Source organism: Chiloscyllium plagiosum, unplaced genomic scaffold (assembly GCF_037043375.1).
Source record: "Chiloscyllium plagiosum isolate Xiang-an unplaced genomic scaffold, Cpla_swu_hap1 HiC_scaffold_43, whole genome shotgun sequence".
Classification (NCBI taxonomy): Eukaryota; Metazoa; Chordata; class Chondrichthyes; order Orectolobiformes; family Hemiscylliidae; genus Chiloscyllium; species Chiloscyllium plagiosum.
The window spans coordinates 4,427,673-4,447,794 of NW_028270181.1; the positions used below are offsets into that span (position 1 = coordinate 4,427,673).

The 20,122-nt window shown below is 38.2% G+C and overlaps 1 protein-coding gene across 6 annotated transcripts in view; it reads right to left on the reverse strand.

Moving 5' to 3' along the window:
* Window positions 1–20,122, reverse strand: part of gbf1 (golgi brefeldin A resistant guanine nucleotide exchange factor 1) — a 264,652-nt gene that overhangs the window by 2,082 nt on the left and 242,448 nt on the right. For 4 of the 6 annotated variants that reach the window (XM_087982453.1, XM_087982455.1, XM_043679182.2 and 1 more), the window contains 10 exons: window positions 19,274–19,499; window positions 17,185–17,345; window positions 11,282–11,525; window positions 10,048–10,250; window positions 8,110–8,260; window positions 6,693–6,823; window positions 6,473–6,574; window positions 5,358–5,471; window positions 3,695–3,872; window positions 1,177–1,329 (listed from right to left, as the gene is read on the reverse strand). In XM_087982453.1, coding sequence (XP_087838579.1) covers window positions 1,177–1,329; window positions 3,695–3,872; window positions 5,358–5,471; window positions 6,473–6,574; window positions 6,693–6,823; window positions 8,110–8,260; window positions 10,048–10,250; window positions 11,282–11,525; window positions 17,185–17,345; window positions 19,274–19,499 — 1,663 coding nt within the window. The remainder of the gene's footprint in view (window positions 1–1,176; window positions 1,330–3,694; window positions 3,873–5,357; window positions 5,472–6,472; window positions 6,575–6,692; window positions 6,824–8,109; window positions 8,261–10,047; window positions 10,251–11,281; window positions 11,526–17,184; window positions 17,346–19,273; window positions 19,500–20,122) is intronic. The other 2 variants (XM_087982454.1, XM_043679186.2) reach the window with 2 other exon arrangements.

The following is a 20,122-nucleotide window of genomic DNA, read 5'->3' on the forward strand; positions in this document are numbered from 1 at the left end:
AGTTCTAATCTCATACCCTCTTGTCCTAGACTCTCCCACTTGGGGAAAACAACATCTCCACAACAAACAAAGTGCTGGAGAAACCCAGCATGTCTGGAAGCATCCATAGTAAGCAAAACAGAATTAACATTGAGTCCAGTGACCTTTTGTCACGAAATGTTTGCTGATGATTGCACAATGTTTGGCATCATTCATGACTCCTCAAATACTTTAAGTAGTCTATGTACAAAACGCAGCAGGATCTGGACAATTTCCAGGGTATGAGGTGATGACTGAAATGTAACATGCATGGCATATGTGCCAGGCAATGAGCACCAAACCATCACCCCTTGCTCCTTAAAGCATTATTATCACTGAATCCCCACCATCAACATTCTACCAATTATTAACAACATACTGAACTGGATTAAGCCATTTAAATACTGTAGCTGCAAGAAACTAGGAAACCTATCGCAATTAAGTCATTTCATGACTACCAAAGCCTGTGTACCACTTAGAAGGCAGGAGTGTGATTGGATATTCCTTACTTGCCTGTACGAGATGCAGTTCCAAAACACTCAAACCTTAAGACTATGCAGGACAAAACAGCCATTTGAATGGCACTAGATCCACAAACTTCCTCCAGGACCAATGCACAGTAATAGCAGTGTGTACTTAATACAAGATTATCTGCAGACACGTACCATGATGTCTTAACACCTTCCAAATCCATGGCTACCACCATCTACAAGCACAAGGGAAGCAGGTACATGGGAACACCACCACTTGCAAGTTCCCCTCCCAAGTCACTCACCATCCTAATAAGAAAATATAGCACAATCCCTTTATTTTTGCCAAGTCAAAATCCTGGAACTCCCTAACAGCACTATGGGTACACTGGGGTCTGCAGCAGTTCAAGAAGGCAACTCACCAACACCTTCTCAAGGCCAAATAGGAATTGACAATAAATGGTGACCCAAGTCAGTGAAAACCACATCCCTGAATCAATAAAAGAAAATGGTAACCTGATGCTGTTATATCTAGATTCTAATTTAGAAGTATTTTTATCTAATCTACGAAAATAAAATTAAAAAACCACAGCATCCCTGCAAAACCTTTGATGATTATATAGACTTCTGGAAGATGTGACTAGCTTCAAGCATGATGGTATTATTGAACTGAATCTCTCCTACTCACCTTTGGCACTAGCCTCAGCAGGGTTTTCTGATGCGGTTATTTGACTGGGAGATAGATTTGCTTCCGAGCCTGGGAGGATAGACGTTTGTGCACTGCTAACCTGCTGCATTAGATTTGGAGATGATGGTTCAGCCGCTGGACCAAGGACAGGATCTGTGGAGTACATCAAGCATTTTCATAAAGTTTTTATTTATTTTTATTTTTGGCTCAATTTTGCAAAGGCATCTAATCAGGTTTCTTATACTATAGCAATCAATCTAAGATCAGCAGTTAGACCTATTTGCGACTCAGCAGAATAAATCAGTACAATCACATTGTTTAGAACATTAGTGTGGAAACAGGCCCTTCGGCCCAACAAGTCCACACCGACCCGCCAAAACGCATCCAGACCCATTCCCCTACATTTACCCCTGCACCTAACACTACAGGCAATTTAGCATGGCCAATTCACCTAATCTGCACATTTTTGGACTGTGGGAGGAAACCGGAGCACCCGGAGGAAACCCACGCAGACACGGGGAGAATGTGCAAACTCCACACAGTCAGTCGCCTGAGGCGGGAATTGAACCCGGGTCTCCGGCGCTGTGAGGCAGCAGTGCTAACCACGGTGCCATTTTGGGCATAAGGCCTTCATCACAAGGACATTCCTAATAAGGAGTTTGTGCAAAAGGTCTTTCAAGAATTAGGAGTTGTTTTAAATTTATCCGAGGACTTAATTTAAATTCACATCTCAAAGACACAGTACACCCTCAGTATTGCATTAGAGTACCATCCTAGTTCCTGTCCAAATTTTTGAGTAGAGCTTGATCTTCTGATTTAAGGGATGAAACTAACCACAACGAACATATTTTGACAAAATCAGCATTTCTTGAAGTTCAATTTAAGCTTTTATAAAATAACCTGGAGATCAAAGACCCGGGTTCAATTCCCGCCTCAGGCGACTGACTGTGTGGAGTTTGCACATTCTCCCCATGTCTGCGTGGGTTTCCTCCGGGTGCTCCGGTTTTCTCCCACAGTCCAAGATGTGCAGGTTAGGTGAATTGGCCACGCTAAATTGCCCGTAGTATTAGGTTAGGGGTATGGGTGGGTTGCGCTTTGGCGGGTCGGTGTGGACTTGTTGGGCCGAAGGGCCTGTTTCCACACTGTAATGTTCTAAACAATGTGATTGTACTGATTTATTCTGCTGAGTCGCAAATAGGTCTAACTGCTGATCTTAGATTGATTGCTATAGTATAAGAACATTTAGTAAACATAATCTGAAGTTCTATTGAAGTCAACTTTGATAACCCAAGTAATGCAAAATAATGTGACAATAACTAAATAGTTACAAATCAGATAAGGTCACTTTTTGTATCACCTATTGCATGAATGAATGTAATCATTTCATTTGGTCAAGTAGTATCACAGGTAGTTCTTTATTTAATTAAATACTGAAACCATTTCACAGGTGACATTGTGCAAGCATTCGTACAAATGGACTTTCAACAGGTGACTCATTAGAGAAGCTGCCCAAAAGCTTGAATATATATTTCAACAAATAGAAAATACAGAGATATTATGAAAATCCTCAGATGTTTTCACATTAAGCACAAATACAGCTTCTTTTAATATATTTCTGAACTATTGCTATCATTGTTCATTTCTGATCATATCCGCATTCTTTCAGATTGCAGGATATGTTTGGAAGTAAAACTGTTTGGGAAACAAGTTTTGTTTTTAAAAGAACTGCTCAGAAATGCCATAGTAACTACATGTCCTAAATAAACCACAAAATAATGCATCAGTGATAACTGTTTAAAAATGTGCTGAAATGGTATAATTATGAAATAATTCTGATTTTGGGGGCAAAACACGCTTGAGAAAGTTCAGGTGCAAATGACTGTCCATTTCTATCACTCCAGAGTCTTCTCAATGTTTTGGACCAATTAACATTGCTGCTCCCCAAGTAAAAATAAAAAATACAGATTCCTTCATTTTCACCAGTTCCAAGTAGGCTAGACAATGGATTTTTAGGAGTATATTTTTTATTATGATGTCAAGAACTTCATTTGTTTTCCAGTTCCTCGCAATGCATCCATCATATCAGAATGAGCATAATTAAAAATGAAAAACTGATGATTATATTTTCTTCTGCATAAATGATTTGATAGTTTCAGTACTTAAAGAAAATGGTGCTAGCTTTTAAACTCTGGAATATGCTAATAAGATGCTCAGGAAACTTTGACCTAAATTGATAATTTGGTTATGCCATTTCAGCACTTTTGTGACTGAATCATTAGATTTATTTCTAAAAGCAAGCTAATTAATATAAAATTGCCTTTGTCACTGCATGGTTTAGTACTCTGGTAATTTATTTTGATGAGCCATTTGGGAGTTTCGGCATCGCATTGAATACAGCATAATTCTCATCCTGCATTTTTGTACTATGTGATCTTTTCGTGCACAAGAACATTGAATTCAGACACCTTTGAACTTGATAACAAATCTCAGATGTAAGCATGCAGTGGAAGTATTTTACCTTGAATAACAGTTTGTTTAAAGAGTTCATCCTTCAGTTGAGGCAAGAAACAATCTATTCTCTCCCATGTAATCTCCCAAAGCTGAGAATAACCAGTCCTTGAATCTGCACAATGGAAAATACCAGCTGTATCCATAACCAGCAGCATGTTCTTCAATGATTCTGGAATGGCTTCCAACTGTGTCAGCATGGCACAGCAGGATGGAAGAAAACTGCACATTAGAATTTTTGATGGCATATTTTACAGTGGCAACTAGCATTTTGTTACAATCACTTAGCAGATATCGAAAAGACACTGCCAGAAATATACAAACTGCAGACTTTGATCCCTCAAATTCTAAATTTGTGCTGATACTTCCTTCTCATTGGTTAGAATTATTAAGGTTTACAGAAGATGCTTTGTTACTGAAGTTATGCAAAACTTCCCACTTCCCTTTCAATTTCAGTGGTCAAAAAGTTTTGGAAAACAAAATGTTCTTGGTATACTTGCCTCATTGGTAGATAAACACAATCAGAACACAAAAGTCTGTTAATATCAACATTTGATATTAACGCCAGCTGCTATGCAAACAAGAGGCTCACAAAGACAAGCTTACATACTTGTATACAAAATGCCTTCAAAATATTTTCTCACTGAATATCAACACTAAATGTACTTCTAAAAATAAATACATGAATTGTTTCAGACAACCAGCTTTCAAAGAGCATCTGTAATTTATCCCACTACTGACAAAAATATATCTTCGTAGCACCATTACATGAACTGCTGCTTTTAAGATACAAAAATTACAGAAACATGTCCTTTAGTGATTTCAAATGACCATTTTCACATTTTTCTGTATGTAATTAGCTATGCACATTCATGTTTCTATAATGCATTTTTTGGGGATCTCTGACATTCCCAGTTCACTTCATTGCTTTGGCATCCAACAAGTCACTGAAATTTACAAATGTCTGAAGTAAACTGGATAAATTAAGTTGCAAAGAGGGTCGATGTACTTAATAACATTTCCAATAATTTCTAAAATCCCTTTTAAAACTTAAAACTATTTAGTCTTAGTAATGAGACTTCAATCAAGGTCCAGCCAAAGCACAGTTGAATAAATGCTACATTCACAAGTATCAATGGTTTGGAGCACAACAAATGTAGAAGAATTAGAAGGAACTCTTTAAAATACAGTTTGCAATTATAATAATAAACTCCACCTATCTTTATCCAATCAAGGAAGATGTTTATCATATCAAATTTAAAGCCAATATTAAAACAACTTGTATTAATAGAAGTCCTTAAAGCAAAACTTCTGAGCTACTACACATTGGTATTTAATAAAATGTGACAATGAGCCATATAGGTGATTAGTAGAAATGATCACCTGAGAAACATGGTTAGAGAGAGATTTAGCAAACAAATTCCAGAGTTTGGGGTGACTGAAGGCATTGTCACCAATGGTGGATCAACTAGAATCAATACTTGAGGGGTCAAAACTGAAGGACCATAGATGGGGATAATAATAATTGAGATAAACTACAATGCAATTAAGAAAATAAAATTCTGAGAGACATGGAAAAAATTAGCAGCTCTTCAGGAAGAATTTTCTTCTTTAAGAATACTGCAAGCCTTTTGAAAATATGTTATGCATGTTTTGCCACAAGTTTTCCATACCAGTAAGTCACTGGATCCTGCATGCATGTACTTATCCATGAAATCCAGGATCGTTAACCAAAGTGCAGCAAACGTTGGCAGAGACAACAGTGGAGATAGGTGTTGGAGGAAAACCTTTATGTGGATAGAAAATAAATATTACTGCACAGAGTCAGTTGTTCTCAAAATACATTATGCAACACAAATGTGCTGGCCACCTCTACAAGCAAATCAGAATAATTGCTAGGCTCAGATAGTACCATTTTATACTTGGAGCTTATGAGAATGTTCCTTTCCACTTTTGATGAATAACAATTGACAACGAAGGATCTTACAGGCACATCACTGAACAGGTGATCTGATGTGCGAAAACAACCATTTTGGAGCTGCACAATTGGAAATAGATTTTGTGTCAGAAATTGACAAACTAGTTATTTATGGGAATGCTCTAATAAAGAGAAAGTACCCCATCATCTGTAGACCATGTAGCTATATTTCTCAATTTCAGAAATTATACTTATTGTTGCCAACTAATCAATACAAAATTATGATGTGATGGAAGATACAGAATAAGACTCAACATTCTATTGAGTTCATTTTTGGACGAAGATAAAAATCACAATAGATTCAATATCAAGTGTTTTTAAAACAAAATCTGATTAAATTGGCTGATGAGTGAAAATTAAAACTTTGCAGTGAAAGATGTTCGCTTCCTGCAGAGGCCAAAGCAGAGTTGAAAATGACAGGGTGGACTTCCCAGCCCAATTACATCCCATTTTCAGCTTTGTGTATTATCGTCTTCCTCCCCCACCTCCACATAGGAGACTCTGGTTGATTATAAAATGCAAACAGTTGGCTAATGAAAACTGCTCCAAAGCCATCAATGATGTACAAACCCAACATTACCCAGCAGTGTACATTGCTTTGTGTACTATGTAAATGTAAAAAACAATGAAATGTTTATTAATTATCTTACTGAATAACCTACACCCCATACAAAACATCCACTGGTTTCCGATTAGTGTAACAAAGTAATGTGGCAAACACACACCAATGTACAATATCTGAGCAATTACCAGCATTATTTCCTGTAGTATGTTCAATTAAAAGCTTTCACTCAAGGGTGACAAACTCACTTTGCAAAGCAGAGTCGAAGCTCTCATTCTGGTCTCTTCCATTCCTCCAACATCAGCTGGGCTGATATTTTCTAACAGTTTAGTCAATAGTGGGAATAACACCTATGCAAACAAATCACAGAACTTAAAGTAGATTTGTAAAAGCTGCAGGGTTTTCAATTTAAAATTTAAAAAGAATTAATATTTTCAACTTGACGAAACGTGGGTGCTTGATTAGTACCTTGTTAAAGCAAGATTCCCATTCCAAAGCATCCAGTGTTTGTAGGTCGTGTACTAACAGTGCTCTCTGTAGGTAAGTAAGTGCTTGCATTCTGACTTGACGTCTGGCATCACAGCAAAGCCAAGCAATGCCTGAAGAGACAGATACTGAAGAGTAAGAGTCAAATAACTCTGGATAGGTTATAATATATACTCTGCCACAGCTACTTAGTACAACAGTTTAACATGTTTGTGCATCTCAATTTTCTGTCTTAATAAACTATACGAATCTCCAAGGAAATTGTAGGGTCATCTTCCATTATAGCCAATTACCTTTCTTACCATAAACTTGGAAATGCAAAGACCCACTTGAATCAAAAAGTGCATCAATGAAGGATAAGAAACGCACAAAAAGGCAGAAGTATATTTTGTCAGGAAAGGATTATTCAAGAAAATGATGCACAGCCAACAAGAGCCCAAGAAGGTGAGGTCACTGGACCTGAAACATTAACTCTGCTTTCTCTCCTCAGATGATTCCAGATCTGGTAGGTTTTTCCAAAAATTTCTGTTTTTGTTCTACAAAAGAAGATTCTGTTTCTTGATATCTCTCCCATCCTAAACTCATTGAGGTGGAAAAGTATTCTGGCATGACTCCACTTATTCTTTCAAGAATGAGAATCAAGGGGAACTGCTGTATCCATTTGTCCAACATCTCAAGGCAAGTTAGTGCTGACCATCAGGCACCATATCCCATGAATGCATACTTGAAACTTAATGAATTTTAGCTTTATTTGGAAATTTACTATTCCAGTTACACCTTGCAGTTTGGCAACATAAAGCAGCTTTGGCTTCACAGTAATGTTAATGTAATTTTGTCAAGCAACCCAAATCTAGCTGAAGTAATGCTGGGAGAGCAGCAACTTTAGACAATTGTAGCCTTGAAGTGCAACTCATATGCAGTTAGAAACAAGAAAATTCATATGCCAATTGTGTCTGACATACATATTTAAAAATGTACTGAATATGTTTGGAAAAAAGGTAAGCAATCCTTCCCTGTAAAATCAGTAGCCAATGCACAGAGTCTTCATTTAACGCTCTCTGACTGCTCCCACACCTTATTGTGAACTCTTTAGTCCCTGCTTACTCAGGAGCTGTGTTTCCCACATATTGTGCACAGCAGAGAGGGACGAATTATTCAGGGATTACAAGATCAAATTTTCCAATCCTAGAATCCTTATATGCTTGGGTAATGACTGGAAAATTAGGTGATTGCTTTACAAGGCTCACATATAATTATGTCTTGTTTAGAAAAGTCTTTATTAATTGAAATAGGCATAATACTGGTCAATTTCATCTGAGCTCTTGGAAAGTAGAAGGTGCTCCCATTAAGAAAACATGTGAACAATCAATTGCTCTATGCTCCTGCAGCTCTGACTTACCTTGCAACAGTGGACACCAGCAATTAGACCATAAGGTTTTGGCATCAGCTTCAATTTTCCTTCCTGCTGACTCCAAGTGGCGCTGTTCCTCAGCCCATGAGCTATAAATACTGGCAGCCCTAGTGTGGAGTGTATGCATCAAATCCAGAAGCTGAAAGAGAAGGAAACGCATACAAATAATTGTGATAGATAGAATTACCTACAAGCGAGTACTGATGGATAGAAATGCAATGTTTTTGTTTAAATCTACAGGAAGATAAGGTGGACATTTAATCTCTTGAATCTCTTGCCATTGAATGAAATCATGGTTAATCTGTATAAGAATCTCATTTACTGCCCTTGGATCCATGACTTGTAATATCCTGATCTAACAAAAATCTCAAAAACCTTTAAATGATCCTCATCCTCAATGGCTTTTTAAGATCAGTTTATGTGAAGAAGTGATTTCTGACATCACTGCTCAATGAGCTAGCTCTAATTTGAAGGCCACACCTCTGTGTACTGGACTCCAGGAGAAATAGTAGCTCTCTATCTACTCTAATCCTTTTAGTCACCTTATGCACTCAATTAAATCATGTCCTAATCTTCTATAGGTGAGGGAATACAAACCTCATCCATGCCACCATCCTCATAATTCAACCTTTTTAGTCACAATCTCATTCTGGTAACTGCACTGTACCCCTTCTCTGATCATTTGTGCTTTCCTGAGCTGCAATGCCTACAACTGAACAATTTTAATACCCTGCTGTAGTAAAAGTAACAAACTCATTTACATGCAGAACACGACTTGATTGAATCACGTCACTTCAGTAATAATGATACAGTACAATCTAAAATAAACAGGAGGAAGTGAAGACTGCAGATGCTGGAGATCAGATTCAAAAAGTGTGTGGTGCTGGAAAAGCACAGCAGGTCAGGCTGCATCAGACGAACAGGACAGTTGATGTTTTGAGCATAAGCTCTTCATCAGGAATGAGGGGGTGGCCCAAGGAGGCTGAGAGATGAATGGGAGGGGAGAAGTGGGATTGGGGGAGGTAGCTGGCAGCGATAGGTAGGTGAGGGTGATAAGTCAGAGAGAAGGGTGGAGTGGATAGTTGGGAAGGAAGATGGACAGCTAGGACAGTTCAAGAAGGCAATGGAGAGTTTGAAGGCTGGATCTGGGATAAGGTGGGGAAGGGGAAAATGGGAAAACTGGTAAAATCTATAATGATCCCGTGTGGATGGAGGGTCCCAAGGTGGAAGATGTGGTGTTCCTCCTCCAGGTGTTGGGTGGCTACAGTTTGAGGATGGAGGAGGCCCAGGACCTGCATGTCCTTGGCAGATTAGGAGGGGGAGTTGAAGTGTTGAGCCACAGAGTGGTGTGGCTGTTTAGTGCGTCTGCCCCGGAGATGTTCTCTGAAATGTTTCACAAGTTGGCGTCCTGTCTCCCCAACGTAAAGGAGACCACATCGAGAGCAGCATCATCTACTGTGACCATTGCTCATCTGCAGGAGAGCTTGGGTATACAGCTCTCCAACACTGAAAATAATCAAAAGACAGCTTCAACAGGCTTCTCAACTTAAATAAAACCTGAACTTATTTATTCATCCACCTGAAGCACATGCAGTTTTTAAATTCTGAAAACGTAGCTAAGAGGAAGGGGATCAACAAACTTACAATAATAAGATGCCCAAGAATGATTGGTTATTACTACCATTTGGTGATACGTTCAGATAATCAGAAGAGATAACCTGCATAACATATTCCAAGGTAGGGAGGAGACTGGGACAATTAACAGGAAGAATGAGGACAGAATAATCTGATCATTTAATGGACAAAATGACAGAAGTTTTGGAGCAAAAGAGGAGGGTGAGTGGAATAAAGCCAAAAATCAGATTCTAAGCTGATACTAGATAGCTTGAACCAAGCACAGGAATGGGAAAGATCTGCTATACTTACATCCTGACTAACCTGTAATGACACAGTGTGGTAACTTGCTGGTACACTGTCATCCTCATCATCGTCACTATGTGATCGCAATGGGCGATGGTTAAAAGTCTTTGAGCGTTTCATGGAACTCTCCTTCTCCTTTTGTTTCTTCTTCAAACGGTTGGATTTGTCAAACTTGTATGTTTTAGATTTTCTTTCATGTGTTTTATAGCCTGCAATAAGGCAACACAAATTTTAGAAACAGTGCTATTTAGAAATAAGAAAAACTAGAACATAAAATCGTTTGGGATTGAGCAAAGAACCTTCGAATGAAAAAGTAATTGGAGAGGGATAACACAAACTTTGAGAGACTGCTCATTCTCTTGATACAACTATAAGATTGCTATCTTGATTTATTTAAAATAAACTTGGTATATTTAAAAATGCAAAGGGTCTCTGAGCACAATATTTTCATTTATATTCCAAACATTGTTAAATCTAAGCCACCTCATTCAGGACGTAGTTCTAATATATTGTCATCTGTGCATCAATACATCACTAGCGAGGCTAATGTTACTGTATGGTAAAAATGTTTTTAAAAGTATGGTTAAGTATATTTGCGACAAGCATCTAAAAGATACACATAAGCTAATGAAGACAAACAGTATAAAAACAAATCTGACAAATATTCAACCATTTGGGAACTGAATAGCCATTTCCAGCCAAAACACATTTGACAGGAAAACAGCGTGACTTTCTGTAAAGAAGTTTTGCAGTGTAACTACTGACTACATTGAACAAAAGCATTACAAGTGGGTAGATAATTTCTAATCAATCTCCTCAGAAATGTTATGACATTTGGGACTTGAACTTAGGCCTGCTGGCCCAGAGCTAGGGACACTACTAATGCACCACAAAAGCCCCTCAGAATAAGGGGGCATACTCTGAAATTAATGGCCCTTAGAGTTTTTTAAGCATAATGGTCACATATCGATTTGTTTCTTTAAATCAAATTTCCTTGACCAAGTGTTGTCCAATCAGTTACAAATAGAACTGCGGCTTTGGTAGCATGCTTTAGTATCATGCACTCCCTTCAGTGTAAAATATTTTACACATGCAATATAAGCAAAGGTACTTCAAACATACATTTGCACAATACAACTATAGACCACCAGTCTCCAAAGTAGTTATGATTTGCTGGACATGAAGAACACATCTTTTTGAAAAAAAATACAAAGTGGGGAAAAAGCTTGTACAAACATACCACCGTTGAGATTTGCTTCCACAAAGATGCGAATCGTTTTAACACCGAGTTCAAAGTTTTCTGGCGTCACGTGAGCAGCATCCCTCACAATAAACGACAGTGATTCCACACACTTGATGAGCGACTTTGTGTCATGTGAGCCCATATCCTGCCCGAGGGTGAGGCTGTACTGATTGACCAAAGGAGGAGTCGTCTGCTTTGTACCTTGGCCAGGTTTGCTGAGATCTAAATCATCTTTCCCCACCTGCAAACAACATCATCCTGAACAATACGACTTTATAAAATATCAAACAAATTACAATTCTTGGTTCATCATTTCACATACAGGGCAATGTCCAGCATGATACAATTGTCATCCAGCTACTGATTATTGCAGACCTACAACGATATGCAGGAGGCAAGAATTAGTGGAGCTGAGAGTTCTCAAGAGTTCTAAGCAGGTGGTGGGTAAGTCCCTGAAGGGATCTCAAGAAAAGATGAGTGTTTTAAATTCTAAGCATTGAAGGACTGAGTAACTTAGGGAGCATGGGGCAATGGACAAACAAGGTTTGGCATGAGTCAGAGTGCAGACACATAAATAGTAGGAAATCTGCTTTGACTTTCAAAGTAATACATCAAATCTTGATATTTACTTCATTAACACAGTTACTTAAAGTTACATTACATATTATCTTCTCAGGCTAAATTAGCATATTCCTAAATAAGAAAAATAGAAAAGAAAGCACCGTCTAGAAGTGCAGTATTCCTATTTTCTGTAGCTAAGGAGAGTAAAAAATGGATAACTCTTCCTTCAATATGTGAAAAAAATTTAACTTCCAATTATGGAGATGTGGTGGAATATAATTAATGTCAATGAACTCATAACCCAAAGGCTCAAGCTAACGCACTAGAGACACTGGTTCAAATCCCACCACAGCAGCTGATTGAATGGTGCAGCATTAACACTTCACAGGCAATTAATTCACAGAAGCAGTTAATTCTCAAATATTGTCCTGTAATCTGTTCTAAGAAATACTAAAATTATTTACATTACATAACCGTCAATTCAAAAATACTTCATTCTCTGTAAAAATGGTAGTAATAATTATTTGAGGAGAATGTTTCAGTACTTGGAAACCAACAAATCTAATCTGAAATTTTCTGTTATTACAAAGTGGAAAAAGAAACAATTTCAATCCCATTCAGAATATCATTCAATGAAGACCAAAAGACTGTCAAAAAGATCAGTTTTGGCAATTTCCCAGAGTCCCGTGCCTGTGGGGAATACAATATAATAGACAGCAGAAGCATTCAAAACAAAGGCAGCATAAAATATTCCTATTGTTTAGCTGGCTCACAAATGCCATTAAAGAGCCAGCTCAAAAAATTATCCATTTGCTAGAATTGTGGGTGTGACAGATGGCGGAGAAAGGTGTACTGTGGCCAGTGTCCTCTGCCCATCAACTCCACAGTGTTCATTTTCTCAGGTCACACCAAGGATAACTGGCAGTTTCCTATTTATTGTTGATGATTTTCGCCAAAAGGTCTTCCAGAAATGCCAGATGTTAGTGCCAAAAAGAAAGTCCTTAAACAAAAAAAAACCCATGAATAAATTTCCCACTATGCCCACAGACTGTTAGGACTCTGTTGATGTTTGGATAACCCAATAACCTGGGCTCAAATGCAGCACTGTCTGACGGAATGAACGCTCTAACATTGTATTGGCAGATAGGACTCCAACTAATATTTCATTACAAAGTCCAAAAGCCAATCCTGACAGCAGAGATGGGGCGGTGATCATACTGACAATGGCTCTAGATCACTCATCCAGAGGCTGGGGATTTGGGCTCCACAGCAGGTGGTGGTATTTAAATTCAGTTAACTCAATCTGAACTGTCCATTAACAGTGACCATGAAACAATTCCGTTTGGATCACTAATGCACTTTAGGGAAGGAAATCTGCCATCTTTACCTGGTCTGGCCTATTTCTGACTCCATGTGCACATACAAATGAACAGCAGAAATAGGCTACTTGCCCTCTTGAACCTGCTCACCGATTCAATAAGTTCATGGCTGATTGGATTGTTATCTCAAATCTACATTCCTATCTACCCCGATAACCTTGCACTCCCTCACTTATCAACGATCAGCACTGTCCTGAAAATATTCAAAGATTCTGCTTTAGTTATTAAACTGGAAGAAATTTACAAGGATGTTGCCAGGACTCAATGGTCCAAGTTACTGGGGCAGAATGGAAAAGCTCAGACTTTTTTTTTATTTGGAGAGCAGGAGATTGAGGGGGGACCTTATAGAAGTGTATAAGGTCATGAGAGGCACGGATAAGCTGAATGCACTCTAGGCTGAATGCACTCAGGCCTTTTCCCAGGGTTGGGGATTCGAGGACTAGAGGGCATCAGTTAAATGTTAGAGGGAAAAGAATAGAAGGGAACCTGAGGGGCAACATTTTTACAGAGAGGGTGGTACACATATGGAATGAGTTGCCAGTGAAAGTGGTTTAGAAGGATATGGGGAGAAAGTGAGGTCTGCAGATACTGGAGATCAAAGTTGAAACTTTAAATCCTGGAACAGCACAGCAGGTCAGGCAGCATCCAGGGAACAGGAGATTCGACGTTTCGGGCACAGGCCCTTGAAGAAGGGCCTGTGCCCGAAACGTCGAATCTCCTGTTCCCTGGATGCTGCCTGACCTGCTGTGCTGTTCCAGCAATAAAGTTAGAAGGATATGGGCCAAGTGCAGGGAAATGGGTGGAGTGGATAGACATTTTGGTCAGCGTGGACCAGTCTGGGCCTAAGGGCCAGTCTCCGTGCTGTAGGACTCTTAATTATTCAAATTGCTTTTTAAGAAAAAAGATCCAAAGACTCAAAACACTCAAAAAATGTTGCTGTTCCCTGTTTTAAGTAGGCCACCAGTGATTTTTAAAATTGACATACCGTTCTATACTGTCCCAACGAGGGTGTATCATCTTAACTATCTCATTAAGATCCTTCTGAGCTTATATGTTTCAAACAAATCTGTTTTTACTTTTCTGAACTCCAGCAGATAAAGATCTGGCTTGTTCAACCTTCCCTCACCAAACGGCATCCATTCGAGGTATCAATCTGATAAACCTTCTCTTAGCTGCTTCCAATGCATTTAAATCCTTGAATAAGGAGACCAATATCAGAATCCTTACAGTGCGGAAAGAGTCCATTTGACCCATCCAGTCCACACCAACCTTTGAAGAGCATCCCACCTAGACCCACCCTATCCACATAACCCTGCACTTCCCATGGCTAATCTGTAGGGCCTGCACATCCCTGGACAGTATGGGCAATTTACCATGGGCAATCCATTTAACTTGCACATCTTTGGACTATAGGAGGAAACCGGAGCACCCAGAGAAAATGCATGCAGACACAGGAAGAACATATAAACTACACAGATAATCTCCCAAGGCTGCAATTGAACCCGGGTCCCTGGCGCTGTGAGGCAGCATGCTAACCACTGAACCAAAATGCTACCCCCTAATATTGTAGTCCAGATGTGGTCTCACCCTTACTCTGTATAACTGAAGCATACTGCCACTACTTTTGTATTCAATTCCTCTTGCAATAAATAATATTTTATTGACTTTCCTAATTATTTTTTGCTGTACTTGCAAACAAACAGTTTGCATTTCATTCACCAGGACATCCAGAAACCTCTGCAATCTCTCATCATTTAAATAACTTGTTTATTTTGTATTCTTCCTGCCGAAACAGCCAATTTCATACTTTTCCACTTTATACTCCATTTGCCACACCCTTGTTAATTCACTTAACCTACCTATATTCCTTTGTGGGATATGCAGTTCTGAAGTAGTGTCATTTTGAACTTGAAATGTGAACTTTTTCTCTCTTCACAGACGCTGCATTTTTTTTTTCAGTATTTGTTTCCATTTCAGATCTTGATCATCCACAGTATTTTGCTTTCAATACATCGCTTTGTAGCTTCCTTATGTTCTCTTTACACCTTATTTTTCTTTCTGTTGTTGTGCCATCAGAAAATATAGCAACCTTTTCTTCATCCCTTCATCCAACACTTGCATAAATTGCAAAAGGTGATTGCTCTAATCCCTATGGCACACCATTCGTTACATCCTGTCAACCAGAAAAGAATTCTTGGATTCCTGACTACCAATCTTCTATCCATGCCAATATGTTATCCCTGCACTATGAGCTTTTATTTTCCACAATACCTTTGAGGTACATTATCAAATGCCTTGGAATTCCAAAAATAGTAAATTTAACATTTTCCCCTTTATCCATAGCACGTTACTTCCTCCAACAACCTCAATAATTTGGTGAAACATGATTTCCCTTTCACAAAACCAAGTTAACTCTGCCTCGCTATCTTCAATTTTTCTCAGTGCCCTACCATAATCTCTTTAACAATAGCTTCTAAAATGTTAAAATGTAAAGCAAAATTGGTTTGTGTACTTTATGCTTTCTGCATCTATCCTCATGTTCTAACCTGATGGAACCTTTCCCAAATTTACAAAGTCATGAAAAATCAAAACCGATGCGTTAAACTAATTCATGTACTATCCCGCTAGCCACTAATTTTAAAATCACAGGGTGAAGTCCGTCATGATCTAAGCTCTTGTCAGTCTATGAATTGAACAATTTGCTGAGTACAACGCCCTTGATGATTGTAATTTGGAATTTCTCCTCTTCAGTTTCCTGGTCTACAGCTAATTCTGGAGCTCTCTGAGCTCAATATGCTCTCTGATGAAAACCAACGTAAAATACCTGATAATTTATATGCCATCTATTTATTTTTCATTAATCATTCAAATTCCCTCACTTTTGTTAACTGGTTTTCTTTGTAAAATTGACAGAAGATCTTACGATCTGTTCTCATATTTCTGGACAGCTTTCTCTCATACTCTAATTGTTCCCTCATTCATATTTTTATTAATATTTACTTTTTCTTGAAATTCTGTACAATCTTCTGACCTACTACTTCCAGTTGCTAATTATATGCTTTTTCCCCAAGTTTGATACTATCTTTAACTTCTTTAACACCCACAAGTGGGGGTTACTCCCCTTTGAATTTTCCTTCTCCATTAGAACGCATTAGTTCTGTATTTTCGAAAATAAATATCTGCTACCATGTCTCAACTGATCTATCCTTTAACCTTGCAGGTAAGTCTTAACTAACCTCTCAAATGGACTAGCAATGCATTTAGTGTAAATGTAATTAGGGATGAGCGACATATACCAACTTTGCCAGCAAATATGACATCCCATGAAAGAATTCAAAGCTCAGCGGGCAACAGCTGCAAAATTACAGGTTAGCTGGCATGGAGAAAGAAAAGTCTTAACTTTGTAGACAGGTTGAAACAAATGTATAAATAGCATGCTTTTCCTATACAGGGTGGGAACTGCTTCAGTTGAAACCGTTTCCACGGTAATCTGATGACAGAAATTTAGGGAGTTGGCAAAAGATCCAGAGAAGAGATGAGGCGACCTCTTTCAAAAATGCACTGAGATGTTATCTGTAATGCAGTGCCTGAAAGGGTGGCAGTACTTTCAAAAAGAAATTGCTTAAAAAGGTGGAATTTACAAGCTTGCGAAGAAAGGGAAGGGAGAGAGACTAAGTGGATAGTTTCGTTCTAAGAGTTGAAACAAAGAGTTCCTTTTGTGATTTGTAGTTTAGTGGAGGCTACACTTTCATGGACAAATGCATTTAATATCCACAGGTCAAGGTGAAGGTGGTATTCAGTGCTATCTCAGCATTTATGCTATTTTGATTGTGCTATTGCAGGTTGAACATTACTTGTTCATTGAACTGTAATCAGTTTTAACTTTTTTTTGCAATAGCTTCTTGAACATGGAAATATCTAAAAATTGAAATGTGTATTGTTCACTAGTGTGCAACTCACCACCAACCAGCCACTGCTGGCAATGTCAACATCAGTGGCGGAGCGGTGTACCTTAGTCTGCTTGCCGTGTTCAGTGTAGACTTCAGAGTCTGAAGTGTAGCCACGATCTGAACTAACTTCATTGGGATGGTAAGATACAATTTCACTGTCAGATTGTGCACCTGTAAAGAAACACAATAGCATCAATCAGCAAAAAATGTGTTGAAGGTTTATGCTAAGTATTGATGTATTTTCTTTTTGATGGGAGGGGAAAGAAGAACACAGAAATAATTGTTGTTTGTTTTTACATCAGTCAACAGCTGAACCGCACTGCATTTCACCAATAAGATGCACGTCCCAAACCTGTGAATTCTGGGATCTTGCTGTTTTGCATGGTACAAATTTACAGAAACATTACCATATAATGGTTTTGAAAAGCTTGTCCTTTCACCACTACCAGGTGAGAATCTCAAGTCAGATTTTGTCATTTTTCATAATATTCTAACCTCCATTTTCCTTACATGGCCATCAGTAAGCCTGCTATTGTCCATCCAGAAATTCACTACCCCTCTTTTTCATCTTACTCCTCCCTCAAAACCCCCTTTAAAACTAAGATCTTTGGCCAAGCTTCATCACCCACTTTTTGGTTGAATAGCCATGTTCCTATGATAGCTCTCCTCTGAAACACATTGCTTTAGGTTTAGTTCAAAGGCACCATATGAAGGCAAGCCATCACTGATGCTATCAACTCCTGTAAACTGAAGGAGATAAGCACTTTACATGCAACTCAACATGAAACCAGCCACTCAGCTCAGTCTGCACATAGGCAGAAAACAATGAAAGTTTTCCCTATTTCTCTAAAACAAGAGCTTCAAAAACCTCAGCTTATTGCTATTAGCACAAGGCCAGCTCAAGTACAAATCTCAATTAATAAATCTGTATTGTGCTTCTAACATAAGGATCCAGGTGTTCAGGATGCAGAATCTAATGAATTCTGGTCATTTACTCTTGAGAAGTTGGATTGAGGCTGACCAAATCTTAGCTGACCTTAAATATACAAATCTGCAAATCAGACAATTTCACAGCATTTGTACACTGATTTTCCAATATGACCGACCTAGAAAGGAAACTTTAGTGCATTGCTGTAATACTTATTTTGATGCACTAAAATATATTTGAAAACCACACCTCCATATGTGGACCTACATTGAATCAGTTGAACCGCCTACATCCTAAGATATCGCAGATATGATCAGTGGGAGTACTGCAGACATTGTGTTCATTTACACAGAAGTTCAAACACTCAGTAACGCAGAGTGAACTTTGATCCAAAGACTCAAAAGTAGATCATCTCCTGCTCACTGTGCAGTAACATGTACTTTGAGACTTACAACAAGAAAGCAGTAGTAGGGGGAATTGTACTCTTTAAAAACCAAACTTGAGAAATTCTTGAGGAAGGCTTTTTTTTTAATAAAACAAGCAAAATCTGTATATCTAAGAAGGAAAATATCTTTCTCAGCTGTTCTAAGCTGCAAATATTTAACAGGCATTTTCCATTAGCTGCAAAACCTCAGCAATACTCTCTCATTGAAGAGCACTAATTATATAATATTTGTCATTTTTGTTATCACTAAATGGATAAGGATATTAAATGTTTAATTATTACAAAACACTGCTCCAGTTTCCTCCTTCATATCATTTAAAATGAAAACATCACTCACCGTTTAAATTTAATTATCTTTCTTGGCATTAATGTTACAACCTACTTATCAATCATTAGATCTGCCATTATTTATACTTATAAGCTCAGGTCAAATTCAACATTTGGATCAAGCAGTATTAATTGAGTTATTTCTAAATTAAAGGGGTCTTATAAAACATACCAAGTAAGATGATTCTTAAGCCTCTATTTACAATGAAAAGTAGCTGAAGCACCAGGTGAATACCATTCTCTTTCGGTTCTTGTATTTTTGCCTCCCCTTACCTTTACTCATGTTCCTGCTGTTTTTAAACAGCTGAAATGAAGCAAACACCAGCTGTTTATCAGCAAGCAAAGCTTATCCCTGTAACAGCACTGAGGCTTCTTACTGAGTAATTCTGTAAATCTAACCTGCATCATGGCTATCGACTCCTGATGTTATCTGTAGAGCAGGTGGAGGTTTGACTCCTGCTCCAATACATTCTAAGAGCGTAAACAAGGTACACCAATCATCACTAGAGTGAATATTGGCAGCATTGGTCTTCAACAGCTCATGTAGACCATATGCAATTTGTCGGCTCACTCTTGACAATACAGTTGGCTTCATTGTGAGGAGAACTCGTAGGGACAGCAGCACCTGAAAAAAATTAAGTGAATATTCTACATAAAAACTCATTCAATTGATTTTATTCTGGTATTTGAAACTTAATTAAAACTGCCATTAGATAACATATCACGGGAGTACACAAATAAAAATCACAAATGACTCAGGAACTGTTGATTGGATTCTTCACTCCTCCAATGAGTTCTCATTGGATTATGTTGAGTACTCATGACATGAAGGAACAAAATAAAGTTTTATTTGAAAGAAAGCAGTAGATTTACTCAAATAATTTATATACTCTCTCTTTTTCAGAGTCTCTGTAAAATCAAATAATCAACTTCCTGTTTGCGTAGGAGTACTGACAAGATATTTACAAACCTGTGACTGAGGGATTCTGGGGTAGAGTGAAGTGTGTTTTACCAGACATCAAATCTGCTGAGTTTCATATGTAGTGCTCAAATTTTTATAACAGTGTCATTCAGGGGATTTAGGCATCGCTGGTATTTATTACCCATCCCTAATTATCCTTGAGAAGGTGGTGGTGCGATGCCTTCTTGAAGCACCATAGTCTTTTTGGTACAAGGACACCCACAATACTATTTGGTAGGGAATTCCAGGATTTTGACTAGAAATAGTGAACAAACAGTAATAGATTT